Raw genomic sequence first — 27,023 nt, forward strand, 5'->3', positions numbered from 1 at the left:
GCTGTGGTTATACTAATAGTTATGTAGGCTGAGCTGTGGTAGTACTAATACTAATAATAATGTAGGCTGAGCTGTGGTTATACTAATAGTAATGTAGGCTGAGCTGTGGTAGTACTAATAGTAATGTAGGCTGAGCTGTGGTAGTACTAATAGTAATGTAGGCTGAGCTGTGGTAATACTAATATGAATAGTAATGTAGGCTGAGCTGTGGTAGTACTAATAGGAATGTAGGCTGTGCTGTGGTAGTACTAATAGTAATGTAGGCTGAGCTGTGGTAGTACTAATAGTAATGTAGGCTGAGCTGTGGTAGTACTACTACTAATAGTAATGTAGGCTGAGCTGTGGTAGTACTAACAGTAAAGTAGGCTGAGCTGTGGTAGTACTAATAGTAATGTAGGCTGAGCTGTGGTAGTACTACTACTAATAGTAATGTAGGCTGAGCTGTGGTAGTACTAACAGTAAAGTAGACTGAGTGGTGGTAGTACTAATAGTCATGTAGGCTGAGCTGTGGTAGTACTAATAGTAATGTAGGCTGCGCTGTGGTAGTACTAATAGTAATGTAGGCTGAGCTGTGGTAGTACTAATAGTAATGTAGGCTGAGCTGTGGTAGTACTACTACTAATAGTAATGTAGGCTGAGCTGTGGTAGTACTAACAGTAAAGTAGACTGAGTGGTGGTAGTACTAATAGTCATGTAGGCTGAGCTGTGGTAGTACTAATAGTAATAGTAATGTAGGCTGAGCTGTGGTAGTACTACTACTAATGGTAATGTGGGCGCTGAGCTGTGGTAGTACTAATAGTAATGCAGGCTGAGCTGTGGTAATACTAATAGTAATGTAGGCTGGGCTGTGGTAGTACTAATAGTTATGTAGACGGAGCTGTGGTAATACTAATAGTAATGTAAGCTGCGCCGTGGTAGTACTAATAGTAATGTAGGCTGGTCTGTGGTAGTACTAATAGTTATGTAGACGGAGCTGTGGTAATACTAATAGTAATGTAAGCTGCGCCGTGGTAGTACTAATAGTAATGTAGGCTGGGCTGTGGTAGTACTAATAGTTATGTAGACGGAGCTGTGGTAGTACTAATAGTAATGTAGGCTGAGCTGTGGTAGTACTACTACTAATAATAATGTAGGCTGAGCTGTGGTAGTACTACTACTAATAGTAATGTAGGCTGGGCTGTGGTAGTACTTCTACTAATAATAATGTAGGCTGAGCTGTGGTTATACTAATAGTTATGTAGGCTGAGCTGTGGTAGTACTAATACTACTAGTAATGTAGGCTGCGCTGTGGTAGTACTAATAGTAATGTAGACTGAGCTGTGGTAGTACTAATGTTAATGTAGGCTGAGCTGTGGTAGTACTAATAGTAATGTAGGCTAAGCTGTGGTAGTACTAATAGTAATGTAGGCTGAGCTGTGGTAGTACTACTACTAAAAGTAATGTAGGCTGAGCTGTGGTAGTACTAATAGTAATGTAGGCTGAGCTGTGGTAGTACTAATATTAATGTAGGCTAGGCTGTGGTAGTACTACTACTAATAGTAATGTAGGCTGAGCTGTGGTAGTACTAATACTACTAGTAATGTAGGCTGCGCCGTGGTAGTACTAATAATAAAGTAGGCTGGGCTGTGGTAGTACTACTACTTCTAACAGTAATGTAGGCTGAGCTGCAGTAATACTTATATTCATGTAGGCTGAGCTGTGGTAGTACTAATAGTAATGTAGGCTGAGCTGTGGTAGTACTACTACTAATAGTAATGTAGGCTGAGCTGTGGTAGTACTACTACTAACAGTAATGTAGGCTGAGCTGCAGTAATACTAATATTCATGTAGGCTGAGCTGTGGTAGTACTACTACTAATAATAATGTAGGCTGAGCTGCGGTAATACTAATACTAATACAGGCTGAGCTGTGGTAGTACTAATAGTAATGTAGGCTGAGCTGTGGTAATACTAATATGAATAGCAATGTAGGCTGAGCTGTGGTAGTACTAATATGATGGTGGTACAGTATTATAGTGGTATAATGGTGGTACAGTATTAGTGGTATAATGGTGGTACAGTATTACAGTGGTATAATGGTGGTACAGTATTATAGTGGTACAGTATTACAGTGGTATAATGGTGGTACAGTATTACAGTGGTATAATGGTGGTACAGTATTACAGTGGTATAATGGTGGTACAGTATTACAGTGGTATAATGGTGGTACAGTATTACAGTGGTATAATTGTGGTACGGTATTACAGTGGTATAATGGTGGTACGGTATTACAGTGGTATAATGGTGGTACAGTATTACAGTGGTATAATGGTGGTACAGTATTACAGTGGTATAATGGTGGTACAGCATTACAGTGGTTTTAATGGTGGTACAGCATTACAGTGGTATAATGGTGGTACAGTATTACAGTGGTATAATGGTGGTACAGTATTACAGTGGTATAATGGTGGTACAGTATTACAGTGGTATAATGGTGGTACAGTCTTACAATGGTATAATGGGGGTGCAGTGTTATAATGGTCCACCACCTTCCTCTCATCAGAGCTGATGTCAAACCTCTTTCTCCTCTCCTCTCCTTCTCCTAACTCTCATCAGAGCTGAGGTCAAACCTCTTCCCCCTCTCCTCTCCTAACTCTCATCAGAGCTAATGTCAAACCTCTTCCCCCTCTCCTCTCTTTCTCCTAACTCTCATCAGAGCTGAGGTCAAACCTCTTTCTCCTTTCCTCCTAACTCTCATCAGAGCTGAGGTCAAATCTCTTCCCCCTCTCCTCTCCTTCTCCTAACTCTCATCAGAGCTGATGTCAAACCTCTTCACCCTCTCCTCTCCTTCTCCTAACTCTCATCAGAGCTGAGGTCAAACCTCTTTCTCCTCTCCTCATCCTAACTCTCATCAGAGCTGATGTCAAACCTCTTCCTCTTCTCCTTCTCCTAACTCTCATCAGAGCTGAGGTTAAACCTCTTCCCCCTCTCCTCTCCTTCTCCTAACTCTCATCAGAGCTGAGGTTAAACCTCTTCCCCCTCTCCTCTCTGTCTGTTCTGTATGTCCTATGTGTTTTTCCTGTGTGTCGTGTTGGTCCTGTCCGTTCACTGTACCTATCATACTACTTTGACTGTTGTCTTTACTCTCAGGTATTAGCTGCTTGTTTGATCGGAGGAAACATTGTGGACCTCAGGAAGATATGTTAATATGAATGTTTTCTTTTTTTCATCACTGTAACACTGTTCTGAAAGTCACTCACCCGGTAGACGTGCTGAAGTAGCAACAGTACAGATTGTTATTTTGCAGAGGGGTCTGTGTTTCTATCTCCTCTGGACTGTTCCTGCTTGTTCTATTAGCCACAGAAGTGATGGAATACTGATTGACTGTGTCTTCTCTCTCTCTCTCTCTGTCTCTCTCTCTGTCTCTCTCTCACTCTCACTCTCTCTCTCTCTTTCTCTGTCTCTCTCTCACTCTCACTCTCTCTTTCTCTCTCTCTCTCTCTCTCTCTCTCTCTCTCTCTCTCTCTCTCTCTCTCTCTGTCTCTGTCTCTGTCTCTGTCTCTCTCTCTGTCCCTGTCTCTCTCTCTCTTTCTCTCTCTTTCTCTCTCTCCCTCTCTCTCTCTCTCTCCCCCTCTCCCTCCCTCTCTCTCTCTCTCTCTCTCTCTGTCTCTCTCTCTCTCTCTCTCTCTCTCTCTCTCTCTCTCTCTGTCTCTGTCTCTCTCTCTCTCTCTCTCTCTGTCTCTCGGTCTCTCTCTCTGTCCCTCTCTCACTCTCTCTCTCTCTCTCTTTCTCTCTCTCCCTCTCTCTCTCTCTCCCTGTCTCTGTCTCTCCCTGTCTCTCCCTCTCTCCCTCTCTCTCTCTCTCTCTCTCTCTCTCTCTCTCTCTCTCTCTCTCTCTCTCTCTCTCTCTCTCTCTCTCTCTCTCTCTCTCTCTCTCTCTCTCTCTCTCTCTCAATTCAAATCAATTCAAGGGGCTTTATTGGCATGGGGAAACATGTGTTAACATTGCCAAAGCAAGTGAGGTAGATAATATACAAAAGTGAAATAAACAATAAAAATTAACAGTAAACATTACACATACAGAAGTTTCAAAACAATAAAGACATCTCTCTCTTTCTCTGTCTCTCTCTCCTTTTCTCTTTCATTCTCTCTCTCCTTCTATCTCTGTCCCTCTCTCTGTCTCTCTCTATTCCTCACCCTCTCTCCCTCTTTTTCTATCTTTATTCCTCAATCTCCCCCTCCTTCTTATGTCTCTCTCTCTCTAGGAGCGTGTAGTGGTGCAGAATGCTGATTGGCTGGCTGTGGTTCCATACTGGGCCACCTGGCCGTTCCAGACGTTGCTGTTACCACGGAGACATGTCCAGAGACTGACTAACCTCACCGCCCAGGAGAGAGAGGGTACGACCTCTGATCTCACTCTAACCCCTGACCTTTAACCCCTGACATCACTGTAACCTACTGTATTAAACCCTTAACCCTTGACCCTCACAACTCAACTCTTTTACAGTTCACTATGTCACCCTGACCTTTAACCCCCACACTCTTAACACAAACCACTACTACCATCCCTGATGAAACCTCCTCCTCAGAAACAACATGTCGTAGCTGTGTAGTAGGGATTAATATGGGTAACCGGGACAATGTTTTTATAAGATGAGAAGTTTAATAATCACATGCACAGGGTTGCAGGTGTAATTACAGGGTACAGCTCTGAGCTCTGAGCGCCAACAATGTAGGACAAAGTGAAACAATACATGTCATAATAAATCATATAAATAAAATCTATACATATTAACATTGGTCAATATATACATATTAACACTGTAACAATGGTCAATATATACATATTAACACTGTAACAATGGTCAATATATGCATATTGTCTTGTCTTTAGCTATGCCGGATTAAGTGATATGACATGCTATTCTATAAAATAATTTCTCTGTAATTAATATTACCTGATTGAGCTAATCATGTAAACGTAATTAACTAGAAAGTCAGGGCACAACGAAATAATATTTATAGAGCTGTTATCTTCCGAATAAACTCTTAAAGACCTAGTAATATTTTACATCAATAGCAGTCAATATTAATCGTCACCTTAATTCAGTCTCATCTGAAAGTTGTAAATTCTTGGTTATCTTCACGAACCCTGGCTAACAAGTTGAATCAGCAATACAAAATTGGGTTTAATTATTTATTTACTAAATACCTAACCAATCACACAGAATTACACATACACATAATTAATCATAACTTGATTACAAATTACGTCATAAAGGAAAACGTCCCTAGCGGGCGGAACAGATATGACAGCTTGTAACACAAAGAAAAAGGGGCTGGGTTTGAGTGAAAGAGTGGGGAGACTGAGTAACAAAGGAGGAAGCTGTGCTATCGTAAATACAGTATCTTATGCGTTCTAAATTACCGCCCATTTGGAAAAGGAAAATGTAATAAATATTTACTCTGGGCTGCGCTTCGGTAGGTTGGTCAACGATGCTGGCCGTGTTGGCCAACAGAGATCTTCCTGTCCTCGGAAGAATGTCTCTGGTGGTAAATTGGATACATTGTAGTATCGTCGTTGTGTGTTAGACTAGATACGTCGTCCATCCTTTCCTAGCCCACGTTTACAGCGACCACTGTTAACTCAACGGCTAGGAGGTATCATTTCCGTAGTGAATAAGAGTTCAAAGTTCATACCATTCGCAACCAAAGCTCACGCTGAGGTTGGCTTCGTTCTGTAGTTATTAACTGAATCCTTCTGACATCGGATCGTCATCCTAATGTACCCGGAACAGGAGGCTACATTTTCATCAAGGGCTTATATAGTGGAGGGAGAGAAGGGTGTGTTTCATAGTTTATAGCCCATGTCTCTTCACAGGGGCGGGCCACTGATTGAGCAGAGCTCTAACCTTATGAAAACCCAATCTCTCATTTGGAAGCTAAAATATTTAATCTTTTCCCAAATAGTTTCATATTTAAACATTTAAATTGCACAACAATTCCATATGAATCTGAACTAGAATGTGTAGACTTTCCCAGATACAGTTCATGTCATCCTGTCATCAGTCAAAATGTCTCAGATGACAACCGAACTGACATCATATTCATTAAGTACCAACACATATTTTCCACTGGTTGGATTACCGAAATATGGTTCCTTTCCCCCCACCGTTTGATGTTCCCAGACTCTCTATGTTTAACAAAGGCTATTCAGGAGTCCTTCAGTGGAGTCAAGAGAGAGAGAGGGAAGGGAGAAAGGTATTTATGGGGAGGTCATAAACCTTACCCACAGGCCAACGTCATGACAATATTAACACTGTAACAATGGTCAATATATATTCACTTCTGAGTGGCGCAGTGGTCTAAGGCACTGCATCTCAGTGCAAGAGGCATCACTGCAGTAAATGGTCGGAATTAAGGCTGCATCACATCTGGCCATGATGGGAGTACAATAGGGCGGCCTTCTAGGCAGAGTTGCAAATAAAAAGCCATATCTCAGACTGGCCAATAAAAAGAAAAGATTAAGATGGGCAAAACTCTGCCTAGAAGGCCAGCATACCAGAATCGCATCTGCACTGTTGATGTTGAGACTGGTGTTTTGCGGGTACTATTTAATGAAGCTGCCAGTTTCTCGAACTAGACACTATGTACTTGTCCTCTTGCTCAGTTGTGCACCAAGGCCTCCCACTCCTATACATATTTACACTGTATGGTGAACATTGTAATAGCCTATCAGCGCATCTTATAGGTCCACACCTCCCATGCTCTTGTTGTAGTCCTTTACTGCAGTTGGAATATTCCCACATTCTCAAAAATAGAAATACTGTTTAATTCTCCTATTTTGGAAATTAGGAGTTTTAGCAAGAGAAGCTCTTTGTTATCCATCTCCCTCAATACGGCAGTTTCTACCAGGTATTTAAGACCGTTGTAAAACCTGATGTGGGAGAGAAAATGAGAGAGGGGTGGAGCCACGATATACACCCAAAAGGGCCACGTCGTGACACTGGGGACCCATGCCAAATCGTTTGTCTCCTGCGGGGGATAAGGTTTTGTTGTGCCTTCTTCACGTTGAAGCTCTCAACCTGATCCACTACAGCCCCGTCGATGAGAATGGGGGCGTGCTCAGGCCTCCTTTTTCTGTAGTCCACAATCATCTCCTTTGTCTTGATCTAGTAGAGGGAGAGGTTGTTATCCTGGCACCACACTGTCAGGTCTCTGACCTCCTCCCTATAGGCTGTCTCATCGTTGTCGGGGATCAGGCCTACCACTGTTGTGTCGTCGGGAATCTTAATGATGGTGTTGGAGTCGTGCTTGGCCATGCGGTTGTGGGTCAACAAGGAATACAGGAGGGGACTGAGCACGCACCCCTGAGGGCCCCCTGTATTGAGGATCAGCGTGGCAGATGTGTTGTTACCTACCCTTACCACCTGGGGTCGGCTTGTCAGGAAGTCCAGGATCCAGTTGCAGAGGGAGGTGTTTAGTCCCAGGGTCCTTAGCTTCGTGATGAGCTTTGAGGGCACTATGGCGTTGAATGATGAGCTGTAGTCAATGAATAGCATTCTCATGTAGGTGTTCCTTTTGTCCAGGTGCGAAAGGGCAGTGTGGAGTGCAATAGAGATTGCATCATCTGTGGATCTGTTGGGGCAGTATGGAAATTGGAGTTGGTGTAGGATTTCTGGGATAATGGTGTTGATGTGAGCCATGCCCAGCCTTTCAAAGCACTTCATGCCTACAGACGTGAGTGCTACAGGTCGGTAGTCATTTAGGCAGGTTACCTTAGTGTTCTTGGGCACAGGGACTATGGTGGTCTGCTTGAAACATGTTTGTATTACAGACTCGGTCAGGGACAGGTTGAAAATGTCAGTGAAGTCACTGGACAGTTGCTTTGAGTACACGTCCTGGTAATCCATCTGGCCCCGTGGCTTTGTGAATGTTGACCTGTTTAAAGGTCTTACTCACATTGGCTACGGAGAGTGTTATCACACAGTCGTCCAGAACAGCTGGTGCTCACGTGCATGCTTCAGTGTTGCTTGACTCGAAGTGAGCATAAAAGGCATTTAGCTTTCTGGTATGCTCGTGTCACTGGGCAGCTCACGTTTGGGTTTCCCTTTGTAGTTCGTAATAATATAATCCCCCTTATCTGTATTGTAAAGCGAGAAACACAATTTAAGTAATCTTTGCGTCAGTAATTGTATTGTCATGGACAGATTGGGGATTTTTGGAGCACGAATGTGACTGATTCTATAATCTGTTGCTGGAAGGAAATCAGGTGTTTTCACACAGATTCCTCCGTCCTGTTTTATTGTCATTGTTTTTAAATGACAGGCAGCTGTTGTGTTGTCATAAAATTATCTTGGTGGGTTAGTTTGTTTTCCCAGCAGTATGGTGCCCTTGAAGGACAGATTTTATTTGATCCAAATATCAGCAGAAGGTTAATTCTGGGAAATAATAAACTATGCTGCCTGGAGTGGGGTTTGTTTGGAGTGTTTGTGTGTGTATATGTGTGCCAGTGGAGGCTGCTGAGGAGAGGAGGGCTCATAATAATGACTGGATTGGTGTGAATGGAATGGTATCAAACAATCCAACCATTAATACGAGATGTCCTCCCCCAGCAGACTCCGATGCTGTATGTGTGTGTGCGTGCGTGTGCTCATGTGTGCGTGCGTGCCACCATCTAAGAGCGAGAGATCTGGCACCAGGAAGTGTTGTAGTGCTACTATGTATATGAATGTGTTCTAGATAGCTACAGGAAGTGTAGTAAGTGCTACTATGTATATGAATGTGTTCTAGATAGCTACAGGAAGTGTAGTAAGTTCTACTATGTATGTGAATGTGTTCTAGATAGCTACAGGAAGTGTAGTAAGTGCTACTATGTATATGAATGTGTTCTAGATAGCTACAGGAAGTGTAGTAAGTGCTACTATGTATATGAATGTGTTCTAGATAGCTACAGGGAGTGTAGTAAGTGCTACTATGTATATGAATGTGTTCTAGATAGCTACAGGAAGTGTAGTAAGTTCTACTATGTATGTGAATGTGTTCTAGATAGCTACAGGAAGTGTAGTAAGTGCTACTATGTATATGAATGTGTTCTAGATAGCTACAGGAAGTGTAGTAAGTGCTACTATGTAAATGAATGTGTTCTAGATAGCTACAGATATATTAGTCTGAACTCTCTCTTTCTAACTCTTTCTATTCCAGGACTGGCCTCCATTATGAAGAGACTCTTGACTAAATATGATAACCTGTTTCAGATCTCCTTCCCCTACTCCATGGGCTGGCACGGTAAGAGAGAAACAACTCTCAGAAACAATATGATGAAATAAGATTATACTGGCAAAGACAGCTATTATTTATTATAGATTATAACAGCTGTCAAATTGCTTGGAGGGAATTGTCTTGCTTCATGAAAATGTGTGCATCAGAAGTTGCTAAGTGTTTTAAAAGTTCACCGATAAATTGGACCACATGGAAAACTAAAGACGTAGAAACTGTAAATTGCTTGGTAATAGGAAATACATGTATTTCCATGACAGAATTAAAAAGCAATTTTGTATTGACAAATACAGCTTTTGCCAAGAGTTTGCAAAGCTGTCATCAAGGCAAAGTGTGGCTATTATTTAACACTTTTTCCACTGCTACAGGATTCCATATGTGTTATTTCATAGTTTTGATGTCTTCACTAGTATTCTACAATGTAGAAAATAGTAAAATAAAGAAAAACCCTGGAATGAGGTGTGTCCAAACTTTTGACTGGTACTGCATGTTTACTACCGTCCTACTGTAGTCTGTATATCAACTACCATCCTACTGTAGGCTACTGTATATATCTACTACCATCCTACTGTAGGCTACTGTATATATCTACTACCATCCTACTGTAGGCTGTATATCTACTACCATCCTACTGTAGGCTATTGTATATATCTACTACCACCCTACTGTAGGCTGTATATCAACTACCATCCTACTGTAGGCTACTGTATATATCTACTACCATCATACTGTAGGCTGTATATCTAATACCACCCTACTGTAGGCTGTATATCAACTACCATCCTACTGTGGGCTGTATATCTACTACCATCCTACTGTAGGCTACTGTATATATCTACAACCATCCTATTGTAGGCTGTATATCAACTACCATCCTACTGTAGGCTGTATATCTACTACCATCCTACTGTAGGCTGTATATGAACTACCATCCTACTGTAGGCTGTATCTACTAACATACTACTGTATATATTAACTACCATCCTACTGTATGCTGTATATCTACTACCATCCTACTGTAGGCTACTGTATATAACTACTACCATCCTACTGTAGACTACTGTATATATCTAATACCATCCTACTGTAGGCTACTGTATATATCTACTACCATCCTACTGTAGGCTTTATATCAAGTACCATCCTACTGTAGGCTGTATATTAACTACCATCCTACTGTAGGCTGTATATCAACTACCATTCTACTGTAGGCTGTATCTACTACCTTCCTACTGTAGAATACTGTATATATCTACTACCATCCTACTGTAGGCTACTGTATATATCTACTACCATCCTACTGTAGGCTCTATATCTACTACCATTCTACTGTAGGCTGTATATGAACTACCATCCTAATGTAGGCTGTATATTAACTACCATCCTACTGTAGGCTGTGTATCAACTACCATCCTACTGTAGGCTGTATATTAACTACCATGCTACTGTAGGCTGTGTATCAACTACCATCCTACTGTAGGCTGTCTATTTAATACCATCCTACTGTATATATCAACTACCATCCTACTGTATGCTGTATACCTACTATCATCCTACTGTTGGCTGTACACCAACTACCATCCTACTGTAGGCTGTATATCAACTTCCATTCTACTGTAGGCTGTATATCTACTACCCACCTATTGTAGGCTGTATATCAACTATCATCCTACTCTAGGCTACTGTTTTTATCTACTACCACCCTATTGTAGGCTGTATATCTACTACCATCCTGCTGTTGGCTGTATATCAACTACCATCCTACTGTAGGCTGTATAGCTACTACCATCCTACTGTATATATCAACTGCCATCCTACTGTAGGCTGTATATCTACTACCATGCTACTGTAGGCTGTATATGAACTACCATCCTAATGTAGGCTGTATATTAACTACCATCCTACTGTAGGCTGTATATCTACTACCACCCTACTGTAGGCTGTATATCAACTACCAGCCTACTGTAGGCTACTGTATATATCTACTGCCATCCTACTGTAGTCGGTATACCTACTACCATCCTACTGTAGGCTACTGTATATGTCAACTACCATCCTACTGTAGGCTGTATATCAACTACCATCCTACTGTAGGCTACTGTATATGTCTACTACCATCCTACTGTAGTCGGTATATCTACTACGATCCTACTATAGGCTACTGTATATCTACTACTGTCCTACTGTAAGCTGTATATCTACCAACATCCTACTGTAGGCTACTGTATATGTCTACTACCATCCTACTGTATGCTACTGTATATATCTACTATCATCCTACTGTATATATCTACTACCATCCTACTGTAGGCTGTATATGTACTACCATCCTACTGTAGGCTGCTGTATATATCTACTACCATCCAACTGTAGGCTTTATATCAACTACCATTCTACTGTAGGCTGTATCTACTACCTTCCTACTGTAGAATTCTGTATATATCTACTACCATCCTACTGTATGCTACTGTATATATCAACTACATCCTACTGTAGGCTGTATATCAATTTCCATCCTATTGTAGGCTACTGTATATGTCTACTTCCATCCTACTGTATGCTACTGTATATATCAACTACATCCTACTGTAGGCTGTATATCAACTACCATTCTACTGTAGGCTGTATCTACTACCTTCCTACTGTAGAATACTGTATATATCTACTACCATCCTACTGTAGGCTACTGTATATATCTACTACCATCCTACTGTAGGCTCTATATCTACTACCATTCTACTGTAGGCTGTATATGAACTACCATCCTAATGTAGGCTGTATCTACTAACATACTACTGTATGTATTAACTACCATCCCACTGTAAACTGTATATCTACTACCGTCCTTCTGTAGGCTACTGTATATATCTAATACCATCCTACTGTAGGCTACTGTATTTATCTACTACCGTCCTACTGTAGGCTTTATATCAAGTACCATCCTACTGTAGGCTGTATATTAGCTCCCATCCTACTGTAGGCTGTGTATCAACTACCATCCTACTGTAGGCTGTATATCTACCAACATCCTACTGTAGGCAACTGTATATATCTACTACTGTCCTACGGTAGGCTGTATATCTACTACCATTCTACTGTAGGCTTTATATCAAGTACCATCCTACTGTAGGCTGTATATTAACTACCATCCTACTGTAGGCTGTGTATCAACTACCATCATACTGTAGGCTGTCTATTAACTACCATCCTACTGTAGGCTGTGTATCAACTACCATCCTACTGTAGGCTGTATATTTACTACCATCCTACTGTAGGATACTGTATATATCAACTACCATCCTACTGTATGCTGTATATCTACTACCATCCTACTGTAGGCTTTATATCAAGTACCATCCTACTGTAGGCTGTATATTAAATACCACGCTACTGTAGGCTGTGTATCAACTACCATCCTACTGTAGACTGTATTTTTACAACCTCCCTACTGTAGAATACTGTATATATGAACCACCATCCTACTGTAGGCTGTATATCTACTACCATCCTACTATATATATATCAACTAACATCCTACTGTAGGCTACTGTATATATCTACAACCATCCTACTGTAGGCTGTATATCAACTACCATCCTACTGTAGGCTGTATATCTACTACTATCCTACTGTAGGCTGTATATGAACTTCCATCCTACTGTAGGCTGTATCTACTACCATAATACTGTATATATCAACTACCATCCTACTGTAGGCTGTATATCTACTACCATTTTACTGTAGGCTGAATATCAACTACCATTCTACTGTAGGCTGTATAGTACCTACCATTGTACTGTATGCTGTATATCTTCTACCATCCTACTGTAGGCTGTATATCAACTACCATCCTACTCTTGGCTGTATATCTACTACCATACTACTGTAGGCTGTATATCTACCAACATCCTACTGTAGGCTTTATATCAAGTACCATCCTACTGTAGGCTGTATATTAACTACCATCCTACTGTAGGCTGTGTATCAACTACCATCATACTGTAGGCTGTATATTAACTACCATCCTACTGTAGGCTGTGTATCAACTACCATCCTACTGTAGGCTGTATATTTACTACCATCCTACTGTAGGATACTGTATATATCAACTACCATCCTACTGTAGGCTGTATATCTACTACCATCCTACTGTATATATCAACTACCATCCTACTGTATGCTGTATATATCTACTACTGTCCTACGGTAGGCTGTATATCTACTACCATTCTACTGTAGGCTTTATATCAAGTACCATCCTACTGTAGGCTGTATATTAACTACCATCCTACTGTAGGCTGTGTATCAACTACCATCATACTGTAGGCTGTATATTAACTACCATCCCACTGTAGGCTGTGTATCAACTACCATCCTACTGTAGGCTGTATATTTACTACCATCCTACTGTAGGATACTGTATATATCAACTACCATCCTACTGTAGGCTGTATATCTACTACCATCCTACTGTATATATCAACTACCATCCTACTGTATGCTGTATATCTACTACCATCCTACTGTATATATCAACTACCATTCTACTGTACGCTGTATATCAGCTACCATCCTACTGTAAGCTGTATATCTACTTCCCACCTACTGTAGGCTGTATATCAACTACCATCCTACTGTAGGCTGTATATCAACTATCATCCTACTGTAGGCTACTGTTTTGATATACTACCATCATACTGTAGGCTGCTGTATATATCTACTACTATCCTACTGTTGGCTGTATACCAACTACCATCCTACTGTAGGCTACTGTATATATCAACTACCATCCTACTATAGGCTACTGTATATATCAACTACCATCATACTCTAGGCTGTATATCTACTACCCTCCTACTGTATATATCAACTACCATCCTATTCTAGGCTGTATATCTCCTACCATCCTACTGTAGGCTGTATATCTACCAACATCCTACTGTAGGCAACTGTATATATCTACTACCATCGTACTGTAGGCTACTGTATAGATCTACTACCGTCCTACGGTAGGCTGTATATCTACTACCATACTACTTTAGGCTTTATATCAAGTACCATCCTACTGTAGGCTGTATATTAACTACCATCCTACTGTAGGCTGTGTATCAACTACCATCCTACTGTAGGCTGTCTATTTAATACCATCCTACTGTAGAATACAGTATATATAAACTACCATCCTACTGTAGGCTGTATATCTACTACCATTCTACTGTATATATCTCCTACCATCCTACTGTAGGCTGTATATCTACCAACATCCTACTGTAGGCAACTGTATATATTTACTACCATCGTACTGTAGGCTACTGTATATATCTACTACCGTCCTACGGTAGGCTGTATATCTACTACCATCCTACTGTAGGCTTTATATCAAGTACCATCCTACTGTAGGCTGTATATTAACTACCATGCTACTGTAGGCTGTGTATCAACTACCATCCTACTGTAGGCTGTCTATTTAATACCATCCTACTGTATATATCAACTACCATCCTACTGTATGCTGTATACCTACTATCATCCTACTGTTGGCTGTACACCAACTACCATCCTACTGTAGGCTGTATATCAACTTCCATTCTACTGTAGGCTGTATATCTACTACCCACCTATTGTAGGCTGTATATCAACTATCATCCTACTCTAGGCTACTGTTTTTATCTACTACCACCCTATTGTAGGCTGTATATCTACTACCATCCTGCTGTTGGCTGTATATCAACTACCATCCTACTGTAGGCTGTATAGCTACTACCATCCTACTGTATATATCAACTGCCATCCTACTGTAGGCTGTATATCTACCAACATCCTACTGTAGGCAACTGTATATATTTACTACCATCGTACTGTAGGCTACTGTATATATCTACTACCGTCCTACGGTAGGCTGTATATCTACTACCATCCTACTGTAGGCTTTATATCATGTACCATCCTACTGTAGGCTGTATATTAACTACCATGCTACTGTAGGCTGTGTATCAACTACCATCCTACTGTAGGCTGTCTATTTAATACCATCCTACTGTATATATCAACTACCATCCTACTGTATGCTGTATACCTACTATCATCCTACTGTTGGCTGTACACCAACTACCATCCTACTGTAGGCTGTATATCAACTTCCATTCTACTGTAGGCTGTATATCTACTACCCACCTATTGTAGGCTGTATATCAACTATCATCCTACTCTAGGCTACTGTTTTTATCTACTACCACCCTATTGTAGGCTGTATATCTACTACCATCCTGCTGTTGGCTGTATATCAACTACCATCCTACTGTAGGCTGTATAGCTACTACCATCCTACTGTATATATCAACTGCCATCCTACTGTAGGCTGTATATCTACTACCATGCTACTGTAGGCTGTATATCAACTACCATTCTACTGTAGGCTGTATATCAACTACCATCGTACTGTATGCTGTATATCTACTACCATCCTACTGTAGGCTGTATATCTACCAACATCCTACTGTAGGCTACTGTATATATCAACTACCATCCTACTGTATGCTACTGCATAAATCTACTATCATACTACTGTAGGCTGTACACCAACTACCATCCTACTGCAGGCTGTATATCTACTACCATCCTACTGTAGACTACTGTATATATCTACTGCCATCCTACTGTAGGCTGTCTACCTACTATCATCCTACTGTAGGCTGTACACTAACTACCATCCTACTGTAGGCTGTATATCAACTACCATTCTACTGTAGGCTGTATATCTACTACCCACCTACTGTAGGCTGTATATCAACTATCATTCTACTCTAGGCTACTGTATATGTCTACTACCATCCTACTGTATGCTACTGCATATATCTACTACCATCCTACTGTAGACTACTGTATATATCTACTACCATCCTACAATAGGCTACTGTATATATCTACTACCATCCTACTGTAGGCTGTATATCAACTACTGTCCTACTGTAGGCTGTATATCTATTTTCCATACTACTGTAGCCTGCATATCAACTACCGTCCTACTGTAGGCTGTATATCTACTACCATCCTACTGTAGGCTGTATATCAACTACCATCCTACTCTAGGCTGTATATCATCTACCACCCTACTTTAGGCTGTATATCAACTACCATCCTACTGTGGGCTTTATATCAACTATGTATCCTTACTGGCCTGGTTCATAGATATACAGTCCATCCAGAAAGTATTCAGACCCTTACAGGCCTGGTTCATAGATATACAGTCCATTCAGAAAGTATTTAGACCCTTACTGGCCTGGTTCATAGATATACAATCCATTCAGAAAGTATTCAGACCCTTACTGGCCTGGTTCATAGATATACAGTCCATTCAGAAAGTATCCAGACCCTTACTGGCCTGGTTCATAGATATACAGTCGATTCAGACCCTTACTAGCCTGGTTCATAGATATACAGTCCATTAGACCCTTACTGGCCTGGTTCATAGATATACAATCCATTCAGAAAGTATTCAGACCCTTACTGGCCTGGTTCATAGATATACAGTCCATTCAGAAAGTATTCAGACCCTTACTGGCCTGGTTCATAGATATACAGTCCATTCAGAAAGTATCCAGACCCTTACTGGCCTGGTTCATAGATATACAGTCGATTCAGACCCTTACTAGCCTGGTTCATAGATATACAGTCCATTAGACCCTTACTGGCCTGGTTCATAGATATACAATCCATTCAGAAAGTATTCAGACCCTTACTGGCCTGGTTCATAGATATACAGTCCATTCAGAAAGTATTCAGACCCTTACTGGCCTGGTTCATAGATATACAGTCCATTCAGAAAGTATTCAGACCCTTACTGGCCTGGTTCATAGATATCCAGTCCATTCAGACCCTCACTGGCCTGGTTCATAGATATACAGTCGATTCAGACCCTTACTAGCCTGGTTCATAGATATACAGTCCATTCAGAAAGTATTCAGACCCTTACTGAACTGGTTCATAAATATACTGTCCATTCAGAAAGTATTCAGACCCTTACTGGCCTGGGTCATAGATATACAGTCCATTCATAAAGTTTTCAGAACCTTACTGGCCTGAGTCATAGATATACAGTCCATTCAGACCCTTACTGACCTGGTTCATTGATATACAGTCCATTCATAAAGTATTCAGACCCTTACTGGCCTGGTTCATAGATATTCAGTCCATTCAGACCCTTACTGTTCTGGTTCATAGATTTACAGTCCATTCAGACCCTTACTGGCCTGGTTCATAGATATTCAGTCCATTCAGACACTTACTGACCTGGTTCATAGATATTCAGTCCATTCAGACACTTACTGACCTGGTTCATAGATATACAGTCCATTCAGACCCTTACTGTTCTGGTTCATAGATTTACAGTCCATTCAGACCCTTACTGGCCTGGTTCATAGATATACAGTCCATTCAGAAAGTGTTCAGACCCGTACTGACCTGGTTCATAGACATACAGTCCATTCAGAAACTATTCAGACCCTTACTGGCCTGGTTCATAGATATACAGTCAATTCAGACCCTTAATGGCCTGGTTCATAGATATACAGTCATTCAGACCCCTTACTGGTCTGGTTCATAGATATACAGTCATTCAGACCCCTTACTGGTCTGGTTCATAGATATACAGTCAATTCAGACCCTTAATGGCCTGGTTCATAGATATACAGTCATTCAGACCCCTTACTGGCCTGGTTCTTAGATATACAGTCATTCAGACCCCTTACTGGTCTGGTTCATAGATAGACAGTCCATTCAGAAAGTGTTCAGATCCTTACTGGCCTGGTTCATATGTATACAGTCTATTCAGAAAGTATTCAGACCCTTACTGGCCTGGTTCATAGATATACAGTCCATTAAGACCCTTACTGGCCTGGTTCATAGATATACAGTCCATTAAGACCCTTACTGGCCTGGTTCATATGTATACAGTCTATTCAGAAAGTTTTCAGACCCTTACTGACCTGGTTCATAGATATACAAAACATTCAGAAAGTTTTCAGACCCTTACTGACCTGGTTCATAGATATACAGTCCATTCAGACCCTTACTGGCCTGGTTCATAGATATACAGTCATTCAGACCCCTTACTGGTCTGGTTCATAGATATACAGTCCATTCAGAACGTATTCAACCCTTACTGGCCTGGTTCATAGATATACAGTCCATTCAGACTCTTACTGACCTGGTTCACATAAACATACAGTCCATTAAGAAAGTATTCAGACCCTTACTGGCCTGGGTCATAGATATACAGTCCATTCATAAAGTATTCAGACCCTTACTGACATGGTTCATAGATATACAGTCCATTCAGACCCTTACTGGCCTGGTTCATAGATATACAGTCCATTAAGACCCTTACTGACCTGGTTCATTGATAAACAGTTCATTCAGACCCTTACTGGCCTGGTTCATAGATATACAGTCCATTCAGAAAGTAATCAGACCCTTACTGGCCTGGTTCAGAGATATACAGTCCATTCAGACCCTTACTGAACTGGTTCATAGACATACAGTCCATTCAGAAACTATTCAGACCCTTACTGGCCTGGTTCATAGATATACAGTCAATTCAGACCCTTACTGGCCTGGTTCAGAGATATACAGTCCATTCAGAAAGTATTCATACCCTTACTGGCCTGGTTCATAGATATACTGTACATTCAGAATGTATTCAGACCCTTACTGGCCTGGTTCATAGATATACAGTCCATTCAGACCCATACTGGCCTGGTTCATAGATATACAGTCCATTCATACCCGTACTGGCCTGGTTCATAGATATACAGTCCATTCACACCATTACTGGCCTGGTTCATAGAAATACAGTCCATTCAGGCCTTTACTGACCTGGTTCATAGATATACAGTCCTTTCAGACCCTTACTGGCCTCGTTTATTGATATACAGTCCATTCATAAAGTATTCAGACCCTTACTGGCCTGGGTCATAGATACACAGTCCATTCAGACCCTTACTGACCTCGTTTATTGATATACAGTCCATTCATAAAGTATTCAGACCCTTACTGGCCTGGGTCATAGATATACAGTCCATTCAGAAAGTATTCATACCCTTACTGGCCTGGATCATAGATATACAGTCATTCAGACCCTTACTGGCCTGGTTCATAGATATACAGTCATTCAGACCCCTTACTGACCTGGTTCATAGATACACAGTCCATTCAGACCCTTACTGGCCTGGTTCATAGATATACAGTCATTCAGACCCCTTACTGACCTGGTTCATAGATACACAGTCCATTCAGACCCTTACTGGCCTGGTTCATAGATATACAGTCATTCAGACCCCCTACTGGCCTGGTTCATAGATATACAGTCCATTCATCAAGTATTCAGACCCCTACTGACCTGGTTCATAGATATACAGTCATTCAGACCCCCTACTGGCCTGGTTCATAGATATACAGTCCATTCATAAAGTATTCAGACCCTTACTGGCCTGGTTCATAGATATACAGTCCATTCAGACCCTTGTTGGCCTGGTTTATTGATATACAGTCCATTCAGAAAGTATTCAGACCCTTACTGGCCTGGGTCATAGATATACAGTCCATTCAGAAAGTATTCAGACCCTTACTGGCCTGGTTCATAGATTTACAGTCCATTCAGACCCTTACTGGCCTGGTTCATAGATATACAGCCCATTCAGAAAGTATTCAGACCCCTTACTGGCCTGTTTCATAGATATACAGTACATTCAGAATGTATTCAGACCCTTATTGGCCTGGTTCATAGATATACAGTCCATTCAGACCCCTTACTGACCTGGTTCATAGATATACAGTCCATTCAGACCCTTACTGGCCTGGTTCATAGATATACAGTCATTCTGACCCCTTACTGGCCTGATTCATAGATATACAGTCCATTCAGAAAGTATTCAGACCCTTACTGGCCTGGTTCATAGATATACAGTCCATTCAGACCCTTACTGGCCTGGTTCATAGATATACAGTCATTCAGACCCCTTAATGGCCTGGTTCATAGATATACAGTCCATTCAGACCCTTACTGACCTGGTTCATAGATATACAGTCCATTCAGACCCTTACTGGCCTGGTTCATAGATATAGAGTCCATTCAGAAAGTATTCATACCCTTACTGGCCTGGTTCATAGATATACTGTACATTCAGAATGTATTCAGACCCTTACTGGCCTGGTTCATAGATATACAGTCCATTCAGACCCTTACTGGCCTGGTTCATAGATATACAGTCCATTCAGACCCTTACTGGCCTGGTTCATAGATATACAGTCCATTCACACCATTACTGGCCTGGTTCATAGAAATACAGTCCATTCAGGCCTTTACTGACCTGGTTCATAGATATACAGTCCTTTCAGACCCTTACTGGCCTCGTTTATTGATATACATTCCATTCATAAAGTATTCAGACCCTTACTGGCCTGGGTCATAGATACACAGTCCATTCAGACCCTTACTGACCTCGTTTATTGATATACAGTCCATTCATAAAGTATTCAGACCCTTACTGGCCTGGTTCATAGATATACAGTCCATTCAGACACTTACTGGCCTGGTTCATAGATATACAGTACATTCAGAATGTATTCAGACCCTTACTGGCCTGGTTCATAGATATACAGTCCATTCAGACCCTTACTGGCCTGGTTCATAGATATACAGTCATTCAGACCCCTTACTGACCTGGTTCATAGATACACAGTCCATTCAGACCCTTACTGGCCTGGTTCATAGATATACAGTCATTCAGACCCCCTACTGGCCTGGTTCATAGATATACAGTCCATTCATCAAGTATTCAGACCCCTACTGACCTGGTTCATAGATATACAGTCATTCAGACCCCCTACTGGCCTGGTTCATAGATATACAGTCCATTCATAAAGTATTCAGACCCTTACTGGCCTGGTTCATAGATATACAGTCCATTCAGACCCTTGTTGGCCTGGTTTATTGATATACAGTCCATTCATAAAGTATTCAGACCCTTACTGGCCTGGGTCATAGATATACAGTCCATTCAGAAAGTATTCAGACCCTTACTGGCCTGGTTCATAGATGTACAGTACATTCAGAAAGTATTCATACCCTTACTGGCCTGGTTCATAGATGTACAGTCCATTCAGACCCTTACTGGCCTGGTTCATAGATATACAGTCCATTCAGAAAGTATTCATACCCTTACTGGCCTGGTTCATAGATATAGAGTCCATTCATCAAGTATTCAGACCCCTACTGACCTGGTTCATAGATATACAGTCATTCAGACCCCTTACTGGCCTGATTCATAGATATACAGTCCATTCAGAAAGTATTCAGACCCTTACTGGCCTGGTTCATAGATATACAGTCCATTCAGACCCTTACTGGCCTGGTTCATAGATATACAGTCATTCAGACCCCTTAATGGCCTGGTTCATAGATATACAGTCCATTCAGACCCTTACTGGCCTGGTTCATAGATATACAGTCATTCAGACCCCTTACTGGCCTGGTTCATAGATATACAGTCCATTCAGACCCTTACTGGCCTAGTTCATAGATATACAGTCATTCAGACCCCTTGCTGGCCTGGTTCATAGATATACAGTCCATTCAGACCCTTACTGGCCTGATTCATAGATATACAGTCATTCAGACCCTTACAGGCCTGGTTCATAGATATACAGTCATTCAGACCCTTACAGGCCTGGTTCATAGATATACAGTCATTCAGACCCTTACAGGCCTGGTTCATAGATATACAGTCATTCAGACCCTTACAGGCCTGGTTCATAGATATACAGTCATTCAGACCCTTACAGGCCTGGTTCATAGATATACAGTCATTCAGACCCTTACAGGCCTGGTTCATAGATATACAGTCAATTCAGAACCTTACTGGCCTGGTTCATAGATATAGATAGATACATTCAGAATGTATTCAGACCCTTACTGACCTGGTTCATAGATATAGAGTCCATTCATCAAGTATTCAGACCCCTACTGACCTGGTTCATAGATATACAGTCCATTCAGACCCTTACTGGCCTGGTTCATAGATATACAGTCCATTCAGACCCTTGTTGGCCTGGTTTATTGATATACAGTCCATTCATAAAGTATTCAGACCCTTACTGGCCTGGGTCATAGATATACAGTCCATTCAGAAAGTATTCAGACCCTTACTGGCCTGGTTCATAGATTTACAGTCCATTCAGACCCTTACTGGCCTGGTTCATAGATATACAGTCCATTCAGAAAGTATTCATACCCTTACTGGCCTGGTTCATAGATATACAGTACATTCAGAATGTATTCAGACCCTTATTGGCCTGGTTCATAGATATACAGTCCATTCAGACCCTTACTGGCCTGGTTTATTGATATACAGTCCATTCATAAAGTATTCAGACCCTTACTGGCCTGGGTCATAGATATACAGTCCATTCAGAAAGTATTCAGACCCTTACTGGCCTTGTTCATAGATTTACAGTCCATTCAGACCCTTACTGGCCTGGGTCATAGATATACAGTCCATTCAGAAAGTATTCAGACCCTTACTGACCTGGTTCATAGATATACAGTCCATTCAGACCCTTACTGGCCTGGTTCATAGATATACAGTCCATTCAGAAAGTATTCAGACCCCTACTGACCTGGTTCATAGATATACAGTCATTCAGACCCCTTACTGGCCTGATTCATAGATATACAGTCCATTCAGAAAGTATTCAGACCCTTACTGGCCTGGTTCATAGATATACAGTCCATTCAGACCCTTACTGGCCTGGTTCATAGATATACAGTCATTCAGACCCCTTAATGGCCTGGTTCATAGATATACAGTCCATTCAGACCCTTACTGGCCTGGTTCATAGATATACAGTCATTCAGACCCCTTACTGGCCTGGTTCATAGATATACAGTCCATTCAGACCCTTACTGGCCTAGTTCATAGATATACAGTCATTCAGACCCCTTACTGGCCTGGTTCATAGATATACAGTCCATTCAGACCCTTACTGGCCTGATTCATAGATATACAGTCCATTCAGACCCTTACTAGCCTGGTTCATAGATATACAGTCCATTCAGAAAGTATTCAGACGCTTACTGGCCTGGTTCATAGGTATACGGTCCATTCAGAAAGTATTCAGACCCTTACTGGCCTGGTTCATAGATATACAGTCCATTCAGTCCCTTACTGGCCTGGTTCATAGATATACAGTCCATTCAGACCCTTACTGGCCTGGTTCATAGATATACAGTCCATTCAGACCCTTACTGGCCTGGTTCATAGATATACAGTCCATTCAGAAACTATTCAGAACCTTACTGGCCTGGTTCATAGATATGAAGTCCATTCAGACCCTTACTGGCCTGGTTCATAGATATACAGTCCATTCAGAAAGTATTCAGACCCTTTACTGGCCTGGTTCATAGATATACAGTCCATTCGGATCCTTACTGGCCTGGTTCATAGATATACAGTCGTTCAGACCCCTTACTGACCTGGTTCATTGATATACAGTCCATTCAGAAAGTATTCATACCGTTACTGGCCTGGTTGATAGTTATACAGTCCATTAATAAATTATTCATACCCTTACTGGCCTGGTTCATAGATATACAGTCCATTCAGACCCTTACTGGCCTGGTTCATAGATATACAGTCAATTCAGAAATTGTTCCGACCCTTACTGGCCTGGTTCATAGATATACTGTCAATTCAGACCCTTACTGGCCTGGTTCATAGATATACAGTCCATTCAGAACGTATTCAGACCCTTACTGGCCTGGTTCATAGATATACAGTCCATTCAGAAAGTATTCAGACCCTTACTGGCCTGGTTCATAGATATGCAGTCCATTCAGACCCTTACTGGCCTGGTTCATAGATATACAGTCAATTCAGACCCTTACTGGCCCGGTTCATAGATATACAGTCCATTCAGAAAGTATTCAGACCCTTACTGACCTGGTTCATAGATATACAGTTTATTCAGAAAGTATTCAGACCCTTACTGGCCTGGTTCATAGATATACAGTCCATTCAGAAAGTATTCAGACCCTTACTGGCCTGGTTCATAGATATACAGTACATTCAGACCCTTACTGGCCTGGTTCATAAATATACAGTCATTCAGACCCCTTACTGGCCTGGTCCATATATATACAGTCCATTCAGAAAGTATTCAGTCCCTTACTGGCCTGGTTCATAGATATACAGTCCATTCAGAAAGTAATCAGACCCTTACTGGCCTGGTTCATAGATATACAGTCCATTCAGACCCTTACTGGCCTGGTTCATAGATATACAGTCCATTCATAAATTATTCATACCCTTACTGGCCTGGTTCTTAGATATACAGTCCATTCAGACCCTTACTGGCCTGCTTCATAGATATACAGTCAATTCAGAACCTTACTGGCCTGGTTCATAGATATACAGTTCATTCAGACCCTTACTGGCCTGGTTCATAGATATACAGTCCATTCAGAAAGTATTCAGACCATTACTGGCCTGGTTCATAGATATACAGTCCATTCAGACCCTTACTGGCCTGGTTCATAGATATACAGTCCATTCAGAAAGTATTCAGTTCCTTACTGGCCTGGTTCATAGATATACAGTCAATTCAGAACCTTACTGGCCTGGTTCATAGATATACAGTTCATTCAGACCCTTACTGGCCTGGTTCATAGATATACAGTCCATTCAGAAAGTATTCAGACCATTACTGGCCTGGTTCATAGATATACAGTCCATTCAGACCCTTACTGGCCTGCTTCATAGATATACAGTCAATTCAGAACCTTACTGGCCTGGTTCATAGATATACAGTCCATTCAGAAATTATTCAGTCCCTTACTGGCCTGGTTCATAGATATACAGTCAATTCAGAACCTTACTGGCCTGGTTCATAGATATACAGTCCATTCAGAAAGTATTCAGACCATTACTGGCCTGGTTCATAGATATACAGTCAATTCAGACCCTTACTGACCTGGTTCATAGATATACAGTCCATTCAGAAAGTATTCAGACCATTACTGGCCTGGTTCATAGATATACAGTCCATTCAGAAAGTATTCAGACCCTTACTGGCCTGGATCATAGATATACAGTCCATTCAGACCCTTACTGGCCTGGTTCATAGATATACAGTCAATTCAGAAATTGTTCCGACCCTTACTGACCTGGTTCATAGATTTTACAGTCCATTCAGAAAGTATTCAGACCCTTACTGGCCTGGTTCATAGATATACAGTCCATTCAGAAAGTATTCAGACCCTTACTGGCCTGGGTCATATATATACAGTCCATTCAGACCCCTTACTGACCTGATTCATAGATATACAGTCCATTCAGAAAGTATTCAGACCCTTACTGGCCTGGTTCATAGATATACAGTCCATTCAGAAAGTATTCAGACCCTTACTGGCCTGGGTCATATATATACAGTCCATTCAGACCCCTTACTGACCTGATTCATAGATATACAGTCCATTCAGAAAGTATTCAGACCCTTACTGGCCTGGTTCATAGATATACAGTCCATTCAGACCCTTACTGGCCTGGTTCATAGATATACAGTCCATTCAGAAAGTATTCAGACCCTTACTGGCCTGGTTCATAGATATACAGTCCATTCAGACCCTTACTGGCCTGATTCATAGATATACAGTCCATTCAGAAAGTATTCAGACCCTTACTGGCCTGGTTCATAGATATACAGTCCATTCAGACCCTTACTGGCCTGGTTCATAGATATACAGTCCATTCAGAAAGTAATCAGACCCTTACTGGCCTGGTTCATAGATATACGGTCCATTCAGAAAGTTTTCAGACCCTTACTGGCCTGGTTCATAGATATACAGTCCATTCAGACCCTTACTGGCCTGGTTCATAGATATACAGTCCATTCAGACCCTTACTGGCCTGGTTCATAGATATACAGTCCATTCAGACCCTTACTTGCCTGGTTCATAGATATACAGTCCATTCATAAAGTATTCAGACCCTTACTGGCCTGGTTCATAGATATACAGTCCATTCAGACACTTACTGGCCTGGTTCATAGATATACAGTCCATTCATAAAGTATTCAGACCCTTACTGGCCTGGTTCATAGATATACAGTCCATTCATAAAGTATTCAGACCCTTACTGGCCTGGTTCATAGATATACAGTCCATTCATAAAGTATTCAGACCCTTACTGGCCTGGTTCATAGATATACAGTCCATTCATAAAGTATTCAGACCCTTACTGGCCTGGTTCATAGATATACAGTCCATTCATAAAGTATTCAGACCCTTACTGACCTGGTTCATAGATATGCAGTCCATTCAGACCCTTACTGGCCTGGTTCATAGATATACAGTCCATTCAGAAAGTATTCAGACCCTTTACTGGCCTGGTTCATAGATATACAGTCCATTCGGATCCTTACTGGCCTGGTTCATAGATATACAGTCGTTCAGACCCCTTACTGACCTGGTTCATTGATATACAGTCCATTCAGAAAGTATTCATACCGTTACTGGCCTGGTTGATAGTTATACAGTCCATTAATAAATTATTCATACCCTTACTGGCCTGGTTCTTAGATATACCGTCCATTCAGACCCTTACTGGCCTGGTTCATAGATATACAGTCCATTCAGAAAGTATTCATACCCTTACTGGCCTGGTTCATAGTTATACAGTCCATTCATAAATGATTCATACCCTTACTGGCCTGG

The 27,023-nt window shown here is 41.3% G+C and overlaps 1 protein-coding gene across 16 annotated transcripts in view; it reads left to right on the plus strand.

The window, feature by feature from the left end:
* galt (galactose-1-phosphate uridylyltransferase) overlaps nucleotides 1-27,023 on the plus strand; it is a 135,150-nt gene that overhangs the window by 76,021 nt on the left and 32,106 nt on the right. For 9 of the 16 annotated variants that reach the window (XM_036936716.2, XM_090191417.1, XM_090191423.1 and 6 more), the window contains 2 exons: nucleotides 4,243-4,375; nucleotides 9,182-9,265. In XM_036936716.2, the coding sequence (XP_036792611.2) occupies nucleotides 4,243-4,375; nucleotides 9,182-9,265 (217 nt within the window). Of the gene's footprint in view, nucleotides 1-3,948; nucleotides 4,000-4,242; nucleotides 4,376-9,181; nucleotides 9,266-27,023 lie in introns of all 16 variants that reach the window. The other 7 variants (XM_036936715.2, XM_036936714.2, XM_090191422.1 and 4 more) reach the window with 1 other exon arrangement.

This window comes from Oncorhynchus mykiss, chromosome 12 (genome assembly GCF_057628025.1).
Source record: "Oncorhynchus mykiss isolate SJ-2025 chromosome 12, ASM5762802v1, whole genome shotgun sequence".
NCBI classification, from domain to species: Eukaryota; Metazoa; Chordata; class Actinopteri; order Salmoniformes; family Salmonidae; genus Oncorhynchus; species Oncorhynchus mykiss.